Below are 17622 nucleotides of genomic sequence, written 5' to 3' on the forward strand. Positions count from 1 at the left end.
TGTGCAAGATCAGTATAAGACTTTGCTGTCTTTCCTCAACCTCATATGTGTCTTTTACTGATTTACTGGTGTGCAGTTTGAAAATTCTTGGTCATAATATGACTTCTTCTGCATTTTGTTTTAATATCCCAAACCTCTGAAACTTCCTTCCTCATACCACAACTGCAGAGAAGGGCAAGCAGGAGTTTGTTTCATAAGAAAAGCTGCTTTACAACCTGAAAGATGGCAGCAACTCTGGTCTTGATTTTGATACCTTGCTACATCCAATGGAAGACCACTGAGGGCCAGTATACACCAATGAAATATGGACACGTAAAACCAGGATACCACAAGGACGGAGACATCATGATTGGGGGAATTGTTACAATAAGCAATTTAATAATCTCAGAACCACTGTCTTATACAGATTTTCCCACATGGATATATGACTATGTGTAAGTAGCAGAGTGGCTTAGTTTACGATAGCAACATAGTACCATAGTAAATGATGACAGATAAAGATCTGTACGGTCCATCCAGTCTGCCCAACAAGATGAACTCATTTTACATGGTATGTGATACTTTATAGCCAAGTTTGATTTGTCCTTGCTATCTCAGGGCACAGACCGTAGAAGTCTACCCAGCAGAACTACTTGTACTAAGTTCTGAAGCTAACGTCGAAACCCCTTAAAATTTATACTCCAGCCCATCCTTATCTATTCAGTCACAATTAGGGTGTAGACCGTCACAATTAGGGTGCAGACCGTAGAAGTCTGCCCAGCACCGGTTTTGCTTCCCAATTACAGGCATCACCACCTAATCTCTGCTAAGATTCCAGGAATCCATTCCTTCTAAACAGGATTCCTTTGTGTTTATCCCACGCACGTTTGAATTCCATTATTTTATTTATTTATTTTATTTATTGCATTTGTACCCCACATTATCCCACCTTTTTGCGGCTCAATGTGGCTTACAGAGTGTTGTTATGATGCAGTCATTACATGATCTTAAATACAGTCGATAATAAGCTGAAGGTAGGTGATTTAGATGCAAGGTGCTAGGTAAGGTGTTGTGAGAGGTGTTTTTGATGCACCTGAGTAGTTTGAGGAATGATTTATTAAGGATGTCTTTAGTAGGCTTTGTTGAAGAGATGTGTTTTCAAGGATTTGCGAAAGCTGGTTAGATTGTCCATATTCTTCAGGGCCATGGGTAATGCGTTCCAGATCTGTGTGCTTTTATATGCAAAAGTAGTAGCGTATGACTGTTTGTATTTAATTCCTTTACAGCTGGGGAAGTTCAGATTGAGGAATTTGCGGGCCAATCTTTTGGCGTTTCTGGGTGGTAGGTCCACTAGGTTTAACATATAGAGTGGGGCGTCTGCGTGGATGATTTTGTGGACGGTTGTGCAGATCTTGAACTCGATTCGTTCCTTGAGTGGTAGCCAGTGTAGTTTCTCTCTTAGAGGTTTTGCCCTTTCGTATTTAGTTTTTCCAAAGATGAGTCTGACTGCAGTATTCTGGGCTGTTTAGAGATTTTTAATGGTCTGTTCTTTACAGTCTGCGTACAAATTGTTACAGTAGTCCAGATGACTTATTACTAATGACTGTACTAGGGTACGGAAGGTGTTTCTTGGGAAAAAAGGTATTATTCTCTTGAGTTTCCACATCGAGTAGAACATTTTTTTCGTTGTATTCTTCACGTGGGTATCGAGTGTGAGGTATCGATCAATAGTGACTCCAAGAATTTTTAGATTTTCTGAGATAGGGAGTGTGCAGTATGGTGTGGTTATGGTAGGGTAGTTGTTTGTGTTGTATTGGGAAGTGAGAACTAGACATTGAGTTTTTTCTGCGTTCAGTTTTAACTGGAATGAGTCCGCCCAAGAGTGCATGATTTGGAGGCTCTGGTTGATCTCTTTGGTTATTTCGTTTAAGTTACTTTTGAACGGGATGTGGATCGTGACATCATCCGCATATATGTAGGGGTTAAAGTTCTGGTTGGCTAGACGTTTGACTAGTGGTATCATCATAAAGTTGAAAATAGTTGGCGAAAGGGGGGATCCCTGAGGAACTCCACATTCTGGTGTCCAAGGTGGTGATCTATCATTATTCGTTGTTACTTGGTAGAATCTGGTGGTGAGGAATCCTTTGAAGCATTTGAGAACTGGGCCTCCAATTCCAAAGTATTCTAGCAGGTGTAGTAATATTCCATGATCTACCATGTCGAAAGCACTAGACATGTCGAATTGTAGTATGAGTATGTTCTTGCCGGTTGCAATTGTTTTTTTGAATGAATTCACTGCAGACACTAGTACAGTTTCAGTACTATGATTTGATCTAAATCCTGATTGAGACTCATGTAGAATTGAGTGTTTGGTTAGGTATTCCGTGAATTGTTGCGTCACTATCCACCTTATAATTGAAAGAGAAAAACACCTAGATTTCAACCCAAATCGGGAGATAGACGTTTATCTCACAAAAACGAATTAATCGGTATAATGGAAAGCCGATTTTGGACGTTTTCAACTGCACTCCATCGCGGAAGCGTACAAAGTTGACGGGGGCGTGTCGGAGGCTTGGCGAAGGTGGAACTGGGGCGTGGTTATCGGCCGAGGAGAGATGGGCGCCTTTCGCCAATAAAGTATGCGTTTGTAGCTAGAATTTAGGACACTTTTCCTGGACCCTGTTTTTTCACGAATAAGGCCCCAAAAAGTGCCCTAAATGACCAGATTACCACCAGAGGGAATCGGGGATGACCTCCCCTGACTCCCCCAGTGGTCACTAACCCCCTCCCACCACAAAAAATGATGTTTCACAACTTTTTATTTTCACCCTCAAATGTCATACCCACCTCCCTGGCAGCAGTATGCAGGTCCCTGGAGCAGTTGTTAGGGGGTGCAGTGGACCTCAGACAGGTGGACCCAGGCCCATTCCCCCCTACCTGTTACAATTGTGCTGCTTAATGCTTAGTCGTCCAACCCCCCCAAACCCACTGTACCCACATGTAGGTGCCCCCCTTCACCCCTTAGGGCTATAGTAATGGTGTAGACTTGTGGGCAGTGGGTTTTGAGGGGGATTTGGGGGGCTCAACACACAAGGGAAGGGTGCTATACACCTGGGAGCTCTTTTACCTTTTTTTTTGTTTTTGTAAAAGTGCCCCCTAGGGTGCCCGGTTGGTGTCCTGGCATGTGAGGGGGACCAGTGCACTACGAATCCTAGCCCCGCCCACAAACAAATGCCTTGGATTTATTCGTTTTTGAGCTGGGCGCTTTAATTTTCCATTATCACTGAAAAACAAAAACGCCCAGCTCACAAATTGTCGAATAAAACATGGACGTCTATTTTTTTTGGAAAATACGGTTCGGTCCGCCCCTTCACGGACCCGTTCTCGGAGATAAACGCCCATGGAGATAGACTTTTTCGTTCAATTATGCCCCTCCACGCCTTCCATCAGTTTTGTTATGAGTGGGATCGAAGCAACTGGTCGGTAGTTGGTTAGGTCCATTGTGCTTTTCTTGTCATCTTTTGGCAGTGGAGTGAGAAGGATATTTCCTTTGTCCGTGGGGAAGAGACAATTTAGGAGTCTGTAATTTACTTGGTTCGTGAGGTCTTCTGTGAATTGTTTGGGGGCGGCTTTTAATAGGCTAGTAGGGCAGATGTCAAGTTTGCATTGAGATTTGGCATATTTCCCGAGCCAGTGTGTGAGTTCGTCTACTGAAATCAAGTCAAAGCTGGTCCATGATCGATCGGCTGGATATTCCCCAGGTTTCGGGTCTAAGCATTCAAGGATGCTTGTGTACTCAGTGGTATCATGCGGCGGAGCTTTATGATTTTTTCCTTTTGATTTTTTCCTTTTTTTTCCGTTTTCATCTCATGATTCATATGTAAAGGATGGACTATGACTTCAGTTGCAAATTTGATTTGTAGCTTAATGAAGGATCTTTAGATAAGGGAGTCCTTATTGGGATTTTACATTTGTCTATCAGTATTCAATGGGATGCTAGGAATTTAATCTTGATCTGAGGGTTTACAGTTATTAATCAGGGTCTGTCAGAAAATTAATTGCCTTTTCCAAAACACACAGAAGTAGATAGTCAAAATGATTTAAGCAGCTAATGTCTGTTTTAACCACATTAGCAACCTGGTAAATTAGGTCAGATATCTTCTGTGAGTTATATGTATGAAAGGAGATGACAACAGAATTCTTCCCATGGCATAGCTTAAATTCAGCTGGACAGTAGCGATATTCATCCCCTTTAGAACAAATGTAGCTATTTTTAGTAGGATAATAAATAGCTGTCCTAATGTATACAGATAAAATCCATTTAAGTTTAGGACTACATATTCATTAATCCTATATAAATGTATATTATGATTGAAACAAGCAGAAAGGGAAAGGGGATGGGACTGGATATACTGCTTTTCTGTGGTTACTATCAAAGTGGTTTACTATTATATATAGGTCCTCACCTTGTACCTGGGACAACAGAGGGTTAAGTGACTTGCCCAGATTTACAAGGAGCTGCAGTGGGAATGAAACCCAGTTTCCCAGGTTCTCAGACCTGCACTAACCACTAGGCTACTCCTCATCAAGGCAAGTGGATCAGTCATTTGCTTATCTTTATTCAGAGACCACCCTGCTGAATGTCAACTTCACACTGTCCAGTTAGACGGAGGCAAAACTGCTCATTTGAATTCTTACTTAGCTCAAGGTATGAAATGTGCAAAACTAGTGACCTTGAAAATATCATATAAGCAAATTTTGTCAACACCATAAAAATCTAAGAGGTTGGTAATCAAAGTGATTTAAATGGTCATAAAATGGCTCTTGGCCTTTTACATCTCTTGTATTGGGAAATCCGCTGATATTCAGTGGCATCTAACCTTGTTTCTTAGGTATCTTGTACAGATCTGTACACAGAAAGTTTTCAGTTTGGTTTCCTCTTTCATTTGCTTTTGAATCATGAAAGTTCATTTGGTTCCATCAGTGTCCTGGTTAATCCCCTTTTGAAGAAACCTTCACTTGACTTTTCAATTCCAGCAACTTATAGGCCTTCTAAATTGATTGAGAAGTTTTCTACCAACTCCTATGCCATGCTGAAGCCACAAATATTTTCCATCCACGCCTATTTGTCTTTTGTGCAGGCCATATGATGGAGTCCATTCTGACTGGTTCTTGGGTGAAATTTACTCTGTCCTTGATAAGGGTCAAATTATATGCCTCATCTCTTTAGATTTATCATTGGCTTTTGATTTCATGGATCACAAGTTTCTTCTCTGCCATCTTGTAAATTTTGAGCTCCCTGTCACGATATTAAAGTGGTTCAACTCTTTTCTTAGTGATCGTTCTTCTCGGTCTGTGCCCGTTCTCCTCTGTCCACCCCTCCCTCTCACCTGTGGTGTCCCTTGGGATCACCCCTTCTTTTCAACATATTTCTTAATCCTTTCTTTTGAAGCTCCAACCTCTCATGATATTCATATCTGCTTATGAGCATTGCAGAAGTTTAGATAAATCAGGTCTTATCTTAACCAGGTATCATTATGTTCCTGCATGCTCACATCACATCTCTGCTGGATTACTACTGAGTATGTCAGCTTCCCACAGTTACTCCTTCAATGTCTTCAATCAGTACAAAATACCATAATCTGACTTCTTTTTCATACAGATAAGTATGATCACATCTTACCGTTCCTCTGTCACTATCACTGGTTTCCAGTCATTTTTCAAACTCTTGACTGTGGCACATAGAGCTGCCTATACCTGTATCCCTCCCTGTTTGGCTGAATTCATCTTCCCATACTCATCTTCCCATCTTTTATATTCATCATATTCCTTGTTGATTTTCATACCTCTACCTTCATTCATGCATTTTGATACCACTAGACATGTAACACTTTTCTTTTTTGCTTTTACTTTGTGGAGTTTAAGTAAAAGGTATCAATAGGGGCAACCATTAAGACAGGTTATTTTACTGTTAAGCCAGGTTATTTGTTTCTGTTGTATAAAATGGGACAATTGCTCAAACAACAGGAGTTAGCAGTAGAATTACCCATCCTAATGGTAGCCCACATTGATAACTTCCTGCATTCGTATCCATGTAGCCATTGAATGGGGTATTTACCTGCTGAAGAGAGAGAAAGTAAAAGACATCTATTTTGAACTATATAGAGAGTAACATTTCATAAGTACATAAGTATTGCCATACTGGGACAGAACGAAGGTCCATCAAGCCCAGCATCCTGTTTCTAACCGTGGCAAATCCAGGTCACAAGTACCTGGCAAGATCCCCAAAAAGTAGAATGCATTTTATGCTTCTTATCCTAGAAATAAGCAGTGGATTTTCCTCAAGTCCATTTTAATAATGATATATGGACTTTTCCTTTAGGAAGTTATCCAAACCTTTTTTAAACCCCACTAAGCTAACTGCTTTTACTACATTCTCTGGCAGCGAATTCCAGAGTTTAATTACACACTGAGTGAAGAAACATTTTCTCTGATTCATTTTAAATTTCCTGCTTTGTAGCTTCATTGTGTGCCCCCTAGTCCTAGTATTTTCAGAAAGAGCAGACAAACAATTAACAACCTTACTTGTAACCAGATGGAAGGATCTACATATTTCTCTAAAGACTACAATTAATGAATTGTAGATCAATTTTCAGAAGGATTTATTAGACTTCCAATAGCAGGCAAATACATAAGTTCTCTCTCTGTATAATTTCAATACAGCATACAGATAGTAGGTGTTGAATTTTTGACTGATCGGCCTCATGACATCTATATAACCTGGGGGCGAGAGAATGACTGAGCCAGGGCAGTAATAATACTTATCCCTATGCTGGAAAATTCTATAAACAAAGCACCAAGATTTAGGTAACAAATATGCATGTAAGTGATTAGCGTATTGGCATATTGAGTTGTATGTTCATACATAAAAGCCAATATTCTTGTAATTCACTGTTCTATAACGATATGAATATATTTAATAGTGCATTGTTTAAAGGTAGCACATGAGTGGAGTCTGTGTGGGTCACAGGCAGGACTCACATTTATACACAAGGATAGATTCAATATATGATGGGTATTCTATAAGCTGTATCTAAGGTTAGGTATGGTTAATAGAATTAGTGCTTATAGCCGGGAATCATGTCTATTTTTAGGCTTGGCCATTTACACCAACTTTAGGAATACGTAACCCTAGTAACATAGTAGATGACGGCAGAAAAAGAGCTGCACGGTCCATCCAGTCTGCCCAACAAGATAACTCATATTTGCTACTTTTTGTGTATACCCTACTTTGATTTGTACCTGTGCTCTTCAGGGCACAGGCCGTATAAGTCTGCCCAGCACTATCCCCGCCTCCCAAACACCAGCCCCTCCTCCCAACCACCGGCTCTGGCACAGACCGTATAAGTCTGGCCAGCACTATCCTCACCTCCCAACCACCAGCCCTGCCTCCCAACCACCGGCTCTGGCACAGACCATATAAGTCTGCCCAGCACTATCCCCGCCTCCCAACCACCAGCCCCACCTCCCGATCTTGACTAAGCTCCTGAGAATCCATTCCTTCGGCACAGGATTCCTTTATGCTTATCCCACGCATGTTTGAATTCCGTTACCGTTTTCATTTCCACCACCTCCCGCGGGAGGGCATTCCAAGCATCTACTACTCTCTCCGTGAAAAAATACTTCCTGACATTATTATATATTTTACGTGTACATTTTTGGAACGCCACAGAACCAACTATGACCCTCCTATTTCCATACCTCCATGTTAGCATCACATGTTAAATTTAGACATGAATATTTTAATTAAAATCAATTAGCACTACTAATTGCTTCTTAGCATGCCAATTATCCATGTTAATTGGATCATTATTTCGGTAAAATGCGTTTCCAAATTGGATGGATGAATGATTTTTAGCACTTTTTACAGAATTAGGGGGATAACTTATAGTGCATATCTCCACAATTTAGGTGTGAGCATTTACCCCAGCTCTGTCACTGATGCATGTGCACAAATAGATACATTCCCACTTATACTAGTTTTCTACAATGGAGTGCAGGCGACTACCAGTAGCCCTCCAGTCATCTATGTTCAGGGTCTGTTTTATAGAATTGCTCCCATAGTGGTGATATTCATCCTGTAAACAGATAGTCTGTGAATTTAAGTTTAGGCCTAAAACTATAGGGATAATGACTGGCAGCCTGAGATTAATCTGTATATTCAGTGTCACTGCCTATCCATATAGCAGTGCTTAATATCAAACTCTGCAGCTGGCTTTTAAAAACACATACTGACCATTGGCTTTGAAAATAGTTCCTCATCTTTCTTTCCATCTTTCAATGAGTGATTGTTGATCTTCATTGTCCTTACAGATATTATGAAGAAAACTATTTCGACTACCTGGCATTTGTTTCTGCAGTGGAGGAAATTAACAATAGCTCAGAGCTCTTACCCAACATCACCCTAGGGTTTCATCTTTATGAATCTTACCTCAATTCATTCTTTGCATTTGGGGCTGCCATAAATATATTTACTGGTATGGACATCTGGGTTCCTAATTATCGCTGCAAAACATCTGGCACATTGGCCGCTATCATTGAAGGCCTTCAATCAGAGGAATCAAGACAGATGTCCAATATTTTCAGGATATACCACTATCCACAGGTAAAGGGACTGTTCTGTTTTCTTTTACTGTATAATCCATTAGGAAAGAGTGAAGGATGGTGAAGCTGTGATGCATCATTTTGATTTGAAAAGACCATTGGGAAGAGGCAGTGTGGCTAATTGCATTTAGGTCTTTTTTTCAGTGCCTACGTTCGGCTTACCAAGGGGTCCTTTACTAAGTTGTTACAAAGTGGCGTTAGAATGGTCTTGCATGGATTTTTCCTTTGTGCTAAGGTCAATCTCAAAAAAGATATAGTGGAATTAGAAAAGGTGCAGAGAAGGGCGATGAAAATGATAAAGGGGATGGGACGACTTCCCTATGAGGAAAGGCTAAAGCGGCTAGGGCTCTTCAGCTTGGAGAAAAGGCGGCTGAGGGGAGATATGATAGAGGTCTATAAAATAATGAGTGGAGTTGACGGGTAGATGTGAAGCATCTGTTTACTCCTTCCAAAAATACTAGGACTAGGGTGCGTGTGATGAAGCTACAATGTAGTACATTTAAAACGAATAGCAGAAATTTTCTTCACTCAACATGTAATTAAACTCTGCAATTCGTTCTCAGAGAATGTGGTAAAGGCGGTCAGCTTTGCGGTATATAAAAAAGGTGTGGACGGCTTCCTAAAGGAAAAGTCTATATACCATTATTAAATGGACTTAGGAAAATCCACTATTTTTGGTATAAGCAGTATAAAATATTTTGTACCACAGCCATAACATGGCCTTTTTCTAATTTTTGCATTAATGACCAAGCGTTGATGTTGTGATTAGTATGCAGCGTTTAAAAAATTTGGATTTAAGAACTCACATACAACTGGCTTGGCCACTGTTTGGAAAACAGGATACTGGGCTAGATGGACCATTGATCTGACCCAGTATGGCTACTCTTATGTTTTTATGCTATTCCTGCGCTAATCAATAAGGAGGGAATTCAAAAAATAGCACTAAAATTTTGGGGGTGATAAAAGTGAGAACTATGCACAGACAGTGGATAAAGCGATCTCTCAGATTCTCAAACCAGATGTATCCAGGATGCAGGACCCCACACTGGGCCAAGCTGGAACAGGCATCCACCTCAATGCCTGATGTCAGAAAGCAGTGGATAAAGCAGTCTCACAGGTTCTCCCTAATTTTCAGGTCCTTTTACCATGTGCGGTCAAAAAGGCCCAGCACTAGAGGCGGGCCCCAGGTAAAAAAGGCTGAAGATAGCCATGCCATGTGTTAAGACTGCTCTTACTGAGTGGCCATGCGAGGGGAATCATTTCCTGCCACCCACTGAAGTGGCGGTAAGGGCCCCCGCGCTATCCCAGCAGTAACCGAGTACCATGTGTCACTGCCCAATTACTTCTGGGTTAGCGCTGCTAAAAAAATACTGCCCTATTTTCCCCAGCATGGGAAATGGCACACGCTGGGGCTGGGGCTGGAGCTATCGCCGCTGCTCCTGTTGGGCCGGTAGTAGCTCCAAATTTGCATGGGGTAAGCCCATGATGGGCTTACTGCCGCTTTGTAATAGGACTCCTTAGGTTCCTAACATTTTAACCTAGTTTTAGTGAAATATTTTATTTATTTATTGCATTTGTATCCCACATTTTCCCACCTTTTTGCGGGTTCAGTGTGGCTTACAATAAGAAATGAATGATGGAAGTACAATTTGTTACAGATTGGTTATGGATTACATTGTGCAGAATTATGCGATACAATTGAAGTGTCGTTAAGGAGTGCAACAATGGAACACAAACATTGACCATTGGAAGGAGACAATGGGAGCTTGAAGGGCAATATAAAGGCATAAGACATATGGTATACATATTTCTGTGAGTAAAGGTATGAGTGATGTGGGATTACGGGGGATGAGAGTTCAGAAGTGGATTACAGGGGATGAGAGTTCAGAAGTGGATTTATAGTGCATTACTAAACAGTAAGTGTGGATTTTATGTGTTTTGGCTCTTTCCGTAACTTTTTTCAAAAAGATGGGTCTTCAATGATCTGCGGAAGGAAGCTTGCTCGTGGATTGTTCTTAAGTTGCGCGGCAGTGTATTCCAGAACTGCGTGCTCATGTGAGAAAAGGTTGACGCATGTAGCGTCTTGTATTTCAAGCCCTTGCAATTGGAGAAGTGGAGGTTGAGGAAGGTTCAGGATGATCTTTTGGCGTTTCTGGGTGGTAAGTCTATTAGCTCAGACATGTAGGCTGGGGCTTCGCTGTGGATGATTTTGTGAACTAATGTGCATACTTTAAAAGTGACGCGTTCCTTGAGTGGAAGCCAGTGCAGTTTCTCTCGTAATGGTTTTGCACTCTCATATTTTGGCTTTCCAAAGATGAGTCTGGCTGCCGTATTTTAATACTAATGTTTCTGCTGAAAAATCACCTTAATATAGGAGCTTAAAAATGTACAGAAATTATTTAAAATGTGATCTCAACATGGCAAAGATGATGATGCATTAACTATTCTCTTACCTATCTACTGTATATGTTCCATCTTTGCTTATATCCTACGATGTCAATTTTAATGTTCTATTTCGTATTGTGTTGACATTGTAAGTAGTATACTATCTGCCTCATAATCGAAAGTGATGGGTGCCCAGATTTCGACCCAAATCGGGAGATGGGCGCCCATCTCGCAAATGCCCCCAAACCGGTATAATCGAAAGCCGATTTTGGGCACTTTCAACTGCACTCCGTCACGGAAATGGGCAAAGTTGACAGCGGCGTGTCAGAGGCGTGGTGAAGGCAGGACTGGGGCGTGGTTATCGGCCGAGGAGAGATGGGTGTATTCGGCCGAGAATTGAAAAAAAATGGGCGTTTTTAGGCGGAATTTAGGTCACTTTTTGGACCCTTTTTTCTCACGAACAAGTCCCAAGAAAGTGCCCTAAATGACCAGATGACCACCGAAGGGAATTGAGGATGACCTCCCCTGACTCCCCCAGTGGTCACTAACCCCCTCCCACCACAAAAAAAGAAGTTCAAAAAACATTTTTTTCCAGCCTGTATGCCAGCCTCAAATGTCATACCCAGCTCACTGACAGCAGTATGCAGGTCCCTGGAGCAGCTGTTAGTGGGTGCAGTGCACTTCAGAAAGGTGGACTCAGGCCCTTCCCCCCCCCCCCCCCCCCACCTGTTACACTTGTGGTGCTTAATGCTGAGCCCTCCAAAAAAACCCAAAACTCACTGTACCCACATGCAGGTGCCCCCCTTCACCCCTTAGGGCTATGGTAATGGTGTAGACTTGTGGGTAGTGGGTTTTGGGGGGATTTGGGGGGCTCAGCGCACAAAGAAAGGGTGCTATGCACCTGGGAGCTCTTTCAAGGCTTTTTTTTTAGGTTTAAACAATTTTTATTGATGACTGTTCCAATTACATAAATCCAACATTGTAAATAATATGTACAGGCAATCTTCCTATCTATTACAGCAAGTTCTTTTTTAGAAAAAGTCGCCATCAAGTTTTAAACTATAACAGAAGGACCCCCTCTATCCTTGTCCATCTGTGTTATGCATTTAAACTAAAAGTAAAGTTAACAAAAACATCATCAACTAAATCCAAACAAACTATAACACCCTATCCAGCTTATAATCGAAAGAGAAAAACGCCTATATTTCGACCCAAATCGGGAGATGGGCATTTTTCTCACAAAGGCGCCCAAATCGGTATAATCAAAAGCCGATTTTGGGCGTTTCCAACTGCACTCTGTCGCGTAAACGAATAAAGTTGAAGGGGGGGTGTCAGAGGCAGGACTGGGGCGTGGTTATCAGCCAAGGAGAGATGGGTGTCTTTAGCTGATAATCGAAAAAAAGGCATTTTGACCGCAATTTTGGGTCACTTTTTGTGGACCCTTTTTTTCACGAACAAGTCCCAAAAAAGTGCCCCAACTGCCCAGATGACCACTGGAGGGAATCGGTGATGACCTCCCCGGACTCCCCCAGTGGTCACTAACCCCCTCCCACCAAAACACCCCCACTTTAAAAACTTTTTTTCCAGCCTCTATGCCAGCCTCAAATGCCGTACCCACCTCCATGACAGCAGAATGTGTTCGATCCTGTCACAGCCTTTCCCTGGGTCAGATGTGGCTCTCGGGTACAATACAGGGTCACATCAGCATTGCATTGTGGTGGGTGTAGGGTATTGGGCTCCGTGATTTCATTAGCTTGTGTTACAGTCTCACGATGTTGGTAGTTGGTAGGCTGTACTCCCATAGTGCTTTTCCTCCTGCCTACTGGGTCAGAATGTGTCCAGTTTTGTTTCCAGTAGTCCATGGGGTAGTGGCCATTTTTGTAAGCCAGTTTTAGATCCCTTTCATGTGTTAGCCACGTTAGAGAACTTAGTTCTTACCTTGAATGTGGCTGAAAGAGGGCATTGTACATCATTTTGCCAGCTCTGACCTACTGCTAATCTCAGTACCAGGGAGACTCGTTGCCAGTGGGGCACAACCTCTGATCTGCAGTTAACTGTGAGTAAACGTGCTTATTCCAATAAAGGACGTTTTCGGAGAGATTAGTCTTCAGGTGTCAACTAGTGTGCCAATGTTATACAGCAGTAACAAGTCCTAGAGGCCTGCGTGTATGCAGGTCCCTGGAGCACTTTTAGTGGGTACCGCAGTGCAATTCAGCCAGGTGGACCCAGGCCCATCCCCCCCACCTGTAACACTTGTGCTGGTAAATGGGAGGCCTCCAAAATCCACTGTACCCACATGTAGATGGCCCCTTCACCCCTAAGAGCTATGGTAGTGTTGTACATTTGTGGGTCGTGGGTTTTGGGGGAGGGGGTTAGGAGCTCAGCACCCGTGGTAAGGGAGCTATGCATGTGGGAGCTTTTTCTGAAGTCCACCACACTGATCTCTAGGGTGCCCAGTTGGTGTCCTGGCATATCAGGGGGGCCATTGTACTATGAATCCTGGCCCTTCCCACGACCAAATGGCTCGTATTAGGACGTTTTTGAGCTGGGTGTTTTTAGTTTCCATTATCGCTAAAAAAAACAAACGCCCAGCTCAAAAACGTCCATTTTTTCAAAAATACGGTTCGGCCCGCCCCTTCACGGACCCGTTATCGACATGTATGTAACTTTTCCAGGTAAGATATAGCTCTTTTTGTCTTTTGAATTTCAGAGCGACAGCTCGTACTTCCATTAACAACAAGGCATGAAATTTGTTACGCCATTACCAATATGTGGGAGGTTCTTGTTTAACCCAATTGACCAGTATGCATTTTTTACCAACTAAGCAGGCCTTATATACCAACAAATTATGGTGGACAGCACCAGCCCCCAACATGGCATCCATCCCTAATAGGGCGTGTTCCAGTTTCAGTGAGATGTGTTTATTCTCCAAATATCCTAGAAACCCAAAGATTTTGGCCCAGAACTGTTGGATCACCTGGCACTCCCACAAAGCATGATAATATGTACTTGGATTTCTTCCACATCTCCCGCATGTTGGCTCTTCTACCCCTCCCATTTTGAAAAGCCGTAGTTTAGACGTATAGGCCCTAAAAATCACCCTTCCTTGACATTATCTTAATTCTGCGCTTTCTATTCGTCTGGGGATCTGTCGTATACTACTCAGCAACATGTGTGGTGTAACCACTCTCTTAAGATCTGCTGACCATTTCAGTATGAGATGGTTCATAGTCTTGTGTGTTTCACTTTGTAGGAGCCTTTTGTGAAGGAGCGATATTGATATCACTTCCTCAGTAGGCATTTCATATAGCTGATCTATTTTGTTGGGCACATCCATGGCAAGAAACTGTTTGGGGATCCCTATAACATAGTGAGAGATCTGTTGATATGCAAAGGCATCCATCCACGAGATCTCTCCTATCCCCAGTGAATCTACCCCTTTAAGCTTACCAGTGGATTCTACTAGGTCTTGTGTAATATTAAGCCCCTTTTGCCTCCAAATTTTAAATCTGAAATTATCCATTCCTGGAAGGAATTCTCCATTCCCCACTATAGGTAGTAATCCACTCTGATGTGCATTGAATGCCCATTGATGACTTAATTCTCTCCATTCCAGTCTAAGTGGTCGAACCAACAAGCTGTTCCTTACATTTTTCGGCAGTAAGGACTGTTTGGCCTGCAACACATAGTGCAGTTGCAGCGGTTTAACCCACATCTCCTCCACTTCTCGTGTTGTGTAGTAGGATGTGCCCATGAGCCAGTCCCCCAAATGCCTCAACAAACAAGCTCTGTTGTAGCTTAATAGGTTCAATACCCCCACTCCTCCTCTTTCCCAAGTATCCAACATACTTTGCCAATTTATCTGCGGTCGTTTCTGATTCCAGAAAAATTTTGAAAGCATGCTCATCAATTTCCTCCAATCTTTTTTTAAAAGAAAGAGTGGTAAGACCTGAAAACAATACAGCCACTTTGGGAAGAGAATCATATTAAATAAGGAAATTCGGCCCAACAAGGATAGTGGGAGGTTGGACCATCTGTCTAGGAGACGTTTTGTAAACTCAAATAATTTAGCTATGTTCATCTGGTAAAGCTTGGAGGGATCCCCCGGCAATTGTATCCCTAGGTAGCTGAACGAATTGTTTGTGTGCTTTAGTGGGCAGTCTAGCCGAGACTACTCTGCTTCTGTCATATTTATCGGTTGGATCTCAGATTTGTCCAGATTGTCCGAAACCTGAGAAATCACCGAATTCTTTAAAAGTCTCTAGGACCACTGGCAAGGATATGCTGGGCTGTGTGAGAATGACTAATAAGTCATCCACAAAAGCAGATATCTTAAAATGTTCAGAGCTCATATACACCTCCTGTATCTCTGGTGATTCCAAGATATCCCGAATTAGAGGGACTATCACCAGCACAAACAGGAGTGGGGACAAAGGACACCTCTGTCTAGTGCCCCTGGCTATGTCAAATCGTCTGGATGTCAGTCCATTTATCATCACCTCCGCCATGGGACCGTTATATAATGTTTTAATGGCCTCCCCAAAAAACCCAGTGATCCTATATGCCCCCAATACCTCAATCATAAAGTCCCATTGCACTCGATCGAATGCTTTATGAGCATCGAAACTAATCAGTATTGATGGGTCTTTACCCAGTTTTATCTGTTCCAGTGCCAGTAAAATTTTTCTCAGATTTTTTGCTACAAAAGTGCCCCCCCCATGGTGCCCAGTTGGTGTCCTGGCATGTGAGAGGGACCAGTGCACTACGAATCCTGGTCCCTCCCACGACCAAATGCCTTGGGTTTGTTCGTTGTTGAGCTGGACGCCTTCGGTTTCCATTATCGTTGAAAACCGAGGGTGTCCAGCTCAAATCCGCCCAAATCCTAGGCATTTGGCCGGTTCCAACTGTATTTTTGAAAGAAAAGATGGACGCCCATCTTTTTTGAAAATACACTTTGGACTGCCCCATCTCATAGACGCTCCCGGAGATAGGCGTCCTTAGAGATGGGTGGCCCGTTTCGATTATGCCCCTCCACGTCATACTTTGTTATTTGAATATTTTACTGATGTAATTGTCTATTGCTCATGTTTGATTTATTCTTACTGTACACTTGAGTGAATTCCTTGAAAAAGGCGGAAAATAAATCCTACTAAATAAATATTATTATGAATTTTTTTTTTTTTTTTTTACAGATCAGTTTCATCTCACAGAGTCTTTTAATGAGTGACACATTTAAGTTTCATTTTTTCTACCGAACTGTCCCCAGTGAACTGCACCTTTGTGCTGGGATTGTCAGGTTATTGAAGCATTTTGATTGGACCTGGGTTGGTATCATTGCATCTGATGATGAAAACAACCTGAGGATGATTCAAATCCTGAGAGAAGGGATTGAGCAAAATGGTGGCTGCACTGCATTCATAGAAACCTTCAGTCGGAGCAATTTAATAAAAATATATAAAATAGTAATGGACATGCCATCAATTAAAGTGATCATTCTCTGTTCTAATGAAGAACTTTTATTCTATCTACCCCTTCTTGTGTTGAACCCTGGGAAGATATGGATCACCAAAACTGAACTGAATTTTCTCTTGAAAGCTAAAAAAAAACTTTATATAACAAACACCATCTTGTCATTTGCAATTGTAAAGAAAAAGATACCAAGCTTTACAAAATTTATCCAGGAGGTGAACTTTACCTTGCTTCCAAGTGATCATCACACTAAGATGTGGTGGACAGGCCTATGTGACAGCCAGTGTCCAAAAAACATCAAACGATCCTGCAGTCCTGATGTAAAATTGTCATTTGTCCGACCCTGTAACACCAACTACATTGGGAAGAGCATTAGTGTATATAACGCTGTGTATGCCCTGGCACACGCACTGCATGACATGCTCATGTCTGGCTCTAGAAACACCACCACAAGGACTACAGAAATGTGGAAATTATCTGATTACTTGCCATGGAAGGTAACATCATTTGTTGTGTTGTTCAGAAGAAAGAAAAAGTGAGACAAAACAAAATGTGAAAGGAAAGACTTTGAGGAAAAGGAGACTGTATGATCTCAGAAAGGCACTGAAACCCCACGATCACAGAATGTTTTTCATGATACGGTTCTTTATAAGAAGAATAGATAAAGAAGTGGGGAAAGTATACAAAGCATAGCTAATGGAATTCTTTTCACCTTTTCTACACATATATTCCTAATTCTATAAAAGGAGTGCACATCTCAGCCAATTTGCACCAAGAATTGGCTTTTTAACATGCAATTATTGATGCTAATTGGAATCAATCAAGATGTACGCTCATGAATTTAGGTGCATGATCTCTGCCTAAATTTGTATGCACATCCTGGAAAAGGGGTCAGAAAAATGAGAGGTTAATGGGACGTTCAGGGTAGAGCGCAGGTGTGGATTTGGGTTATGCGTTTTATTGTAGAATAAGGGGCTCCATGCCTAAATTTAGGCACTGGCATTTCCACCTCATATAGGGAAATGATTAGCCGACCCGGGCACGGGAGGGGGGCAGGAGAGAGACATGTTAGATAATGGGGGGGGGGGGGGGGAGGGAGGGAGGGAGACTGAAGTATAGGGAAAG

The 17622-nt window shown here is 42.1% G+C and overlaps 1 protein-coding gene across 1 annotated transcript in view; it reads left to right on the forward strand.

The window, feature by feature from the left end:
- Positions 1 to 222: 222 nt before the first annotated feature.
- The window catches only part of LOC115464405 (vomeronasal type-2 receptor 26-like), a 42929-nt gene continuing 25529 nt past the window's right edge, over positions 223 to 17622 (forward strand). The window contains exons 1-3 of the mRNA XM_030194788.1: positions 223 to 434; positions 8353 to 8644; positions 16221 to 16994. Coding sequence (XP_030050648.1) covers positions 223 to 434; positions 8353 to 8644; positions 16221 to 16994 — 1278 coding nt within the window. The remainder of the gene's footprint in view (positions 435 to 8352; positions 8645 to 16220; positions 16995 to 17622) is intronic.

The sequence above is a fragment of the Microcaecilia unicolor genome, chromosome 3 (assembly GCF_901765095.1).
Source record: "Microcaecilia unicolor chromosome 3, aMicUni1.1, whole genome shotgun sequence".
Taxonomy (NCBI): domain Eukaryota; kingdom Metazoa; phylum Chordata; class Amphibia; order Gymnophiona; family Siphonopidae; genus Microcaecilia; species Microcaecilia unicolor.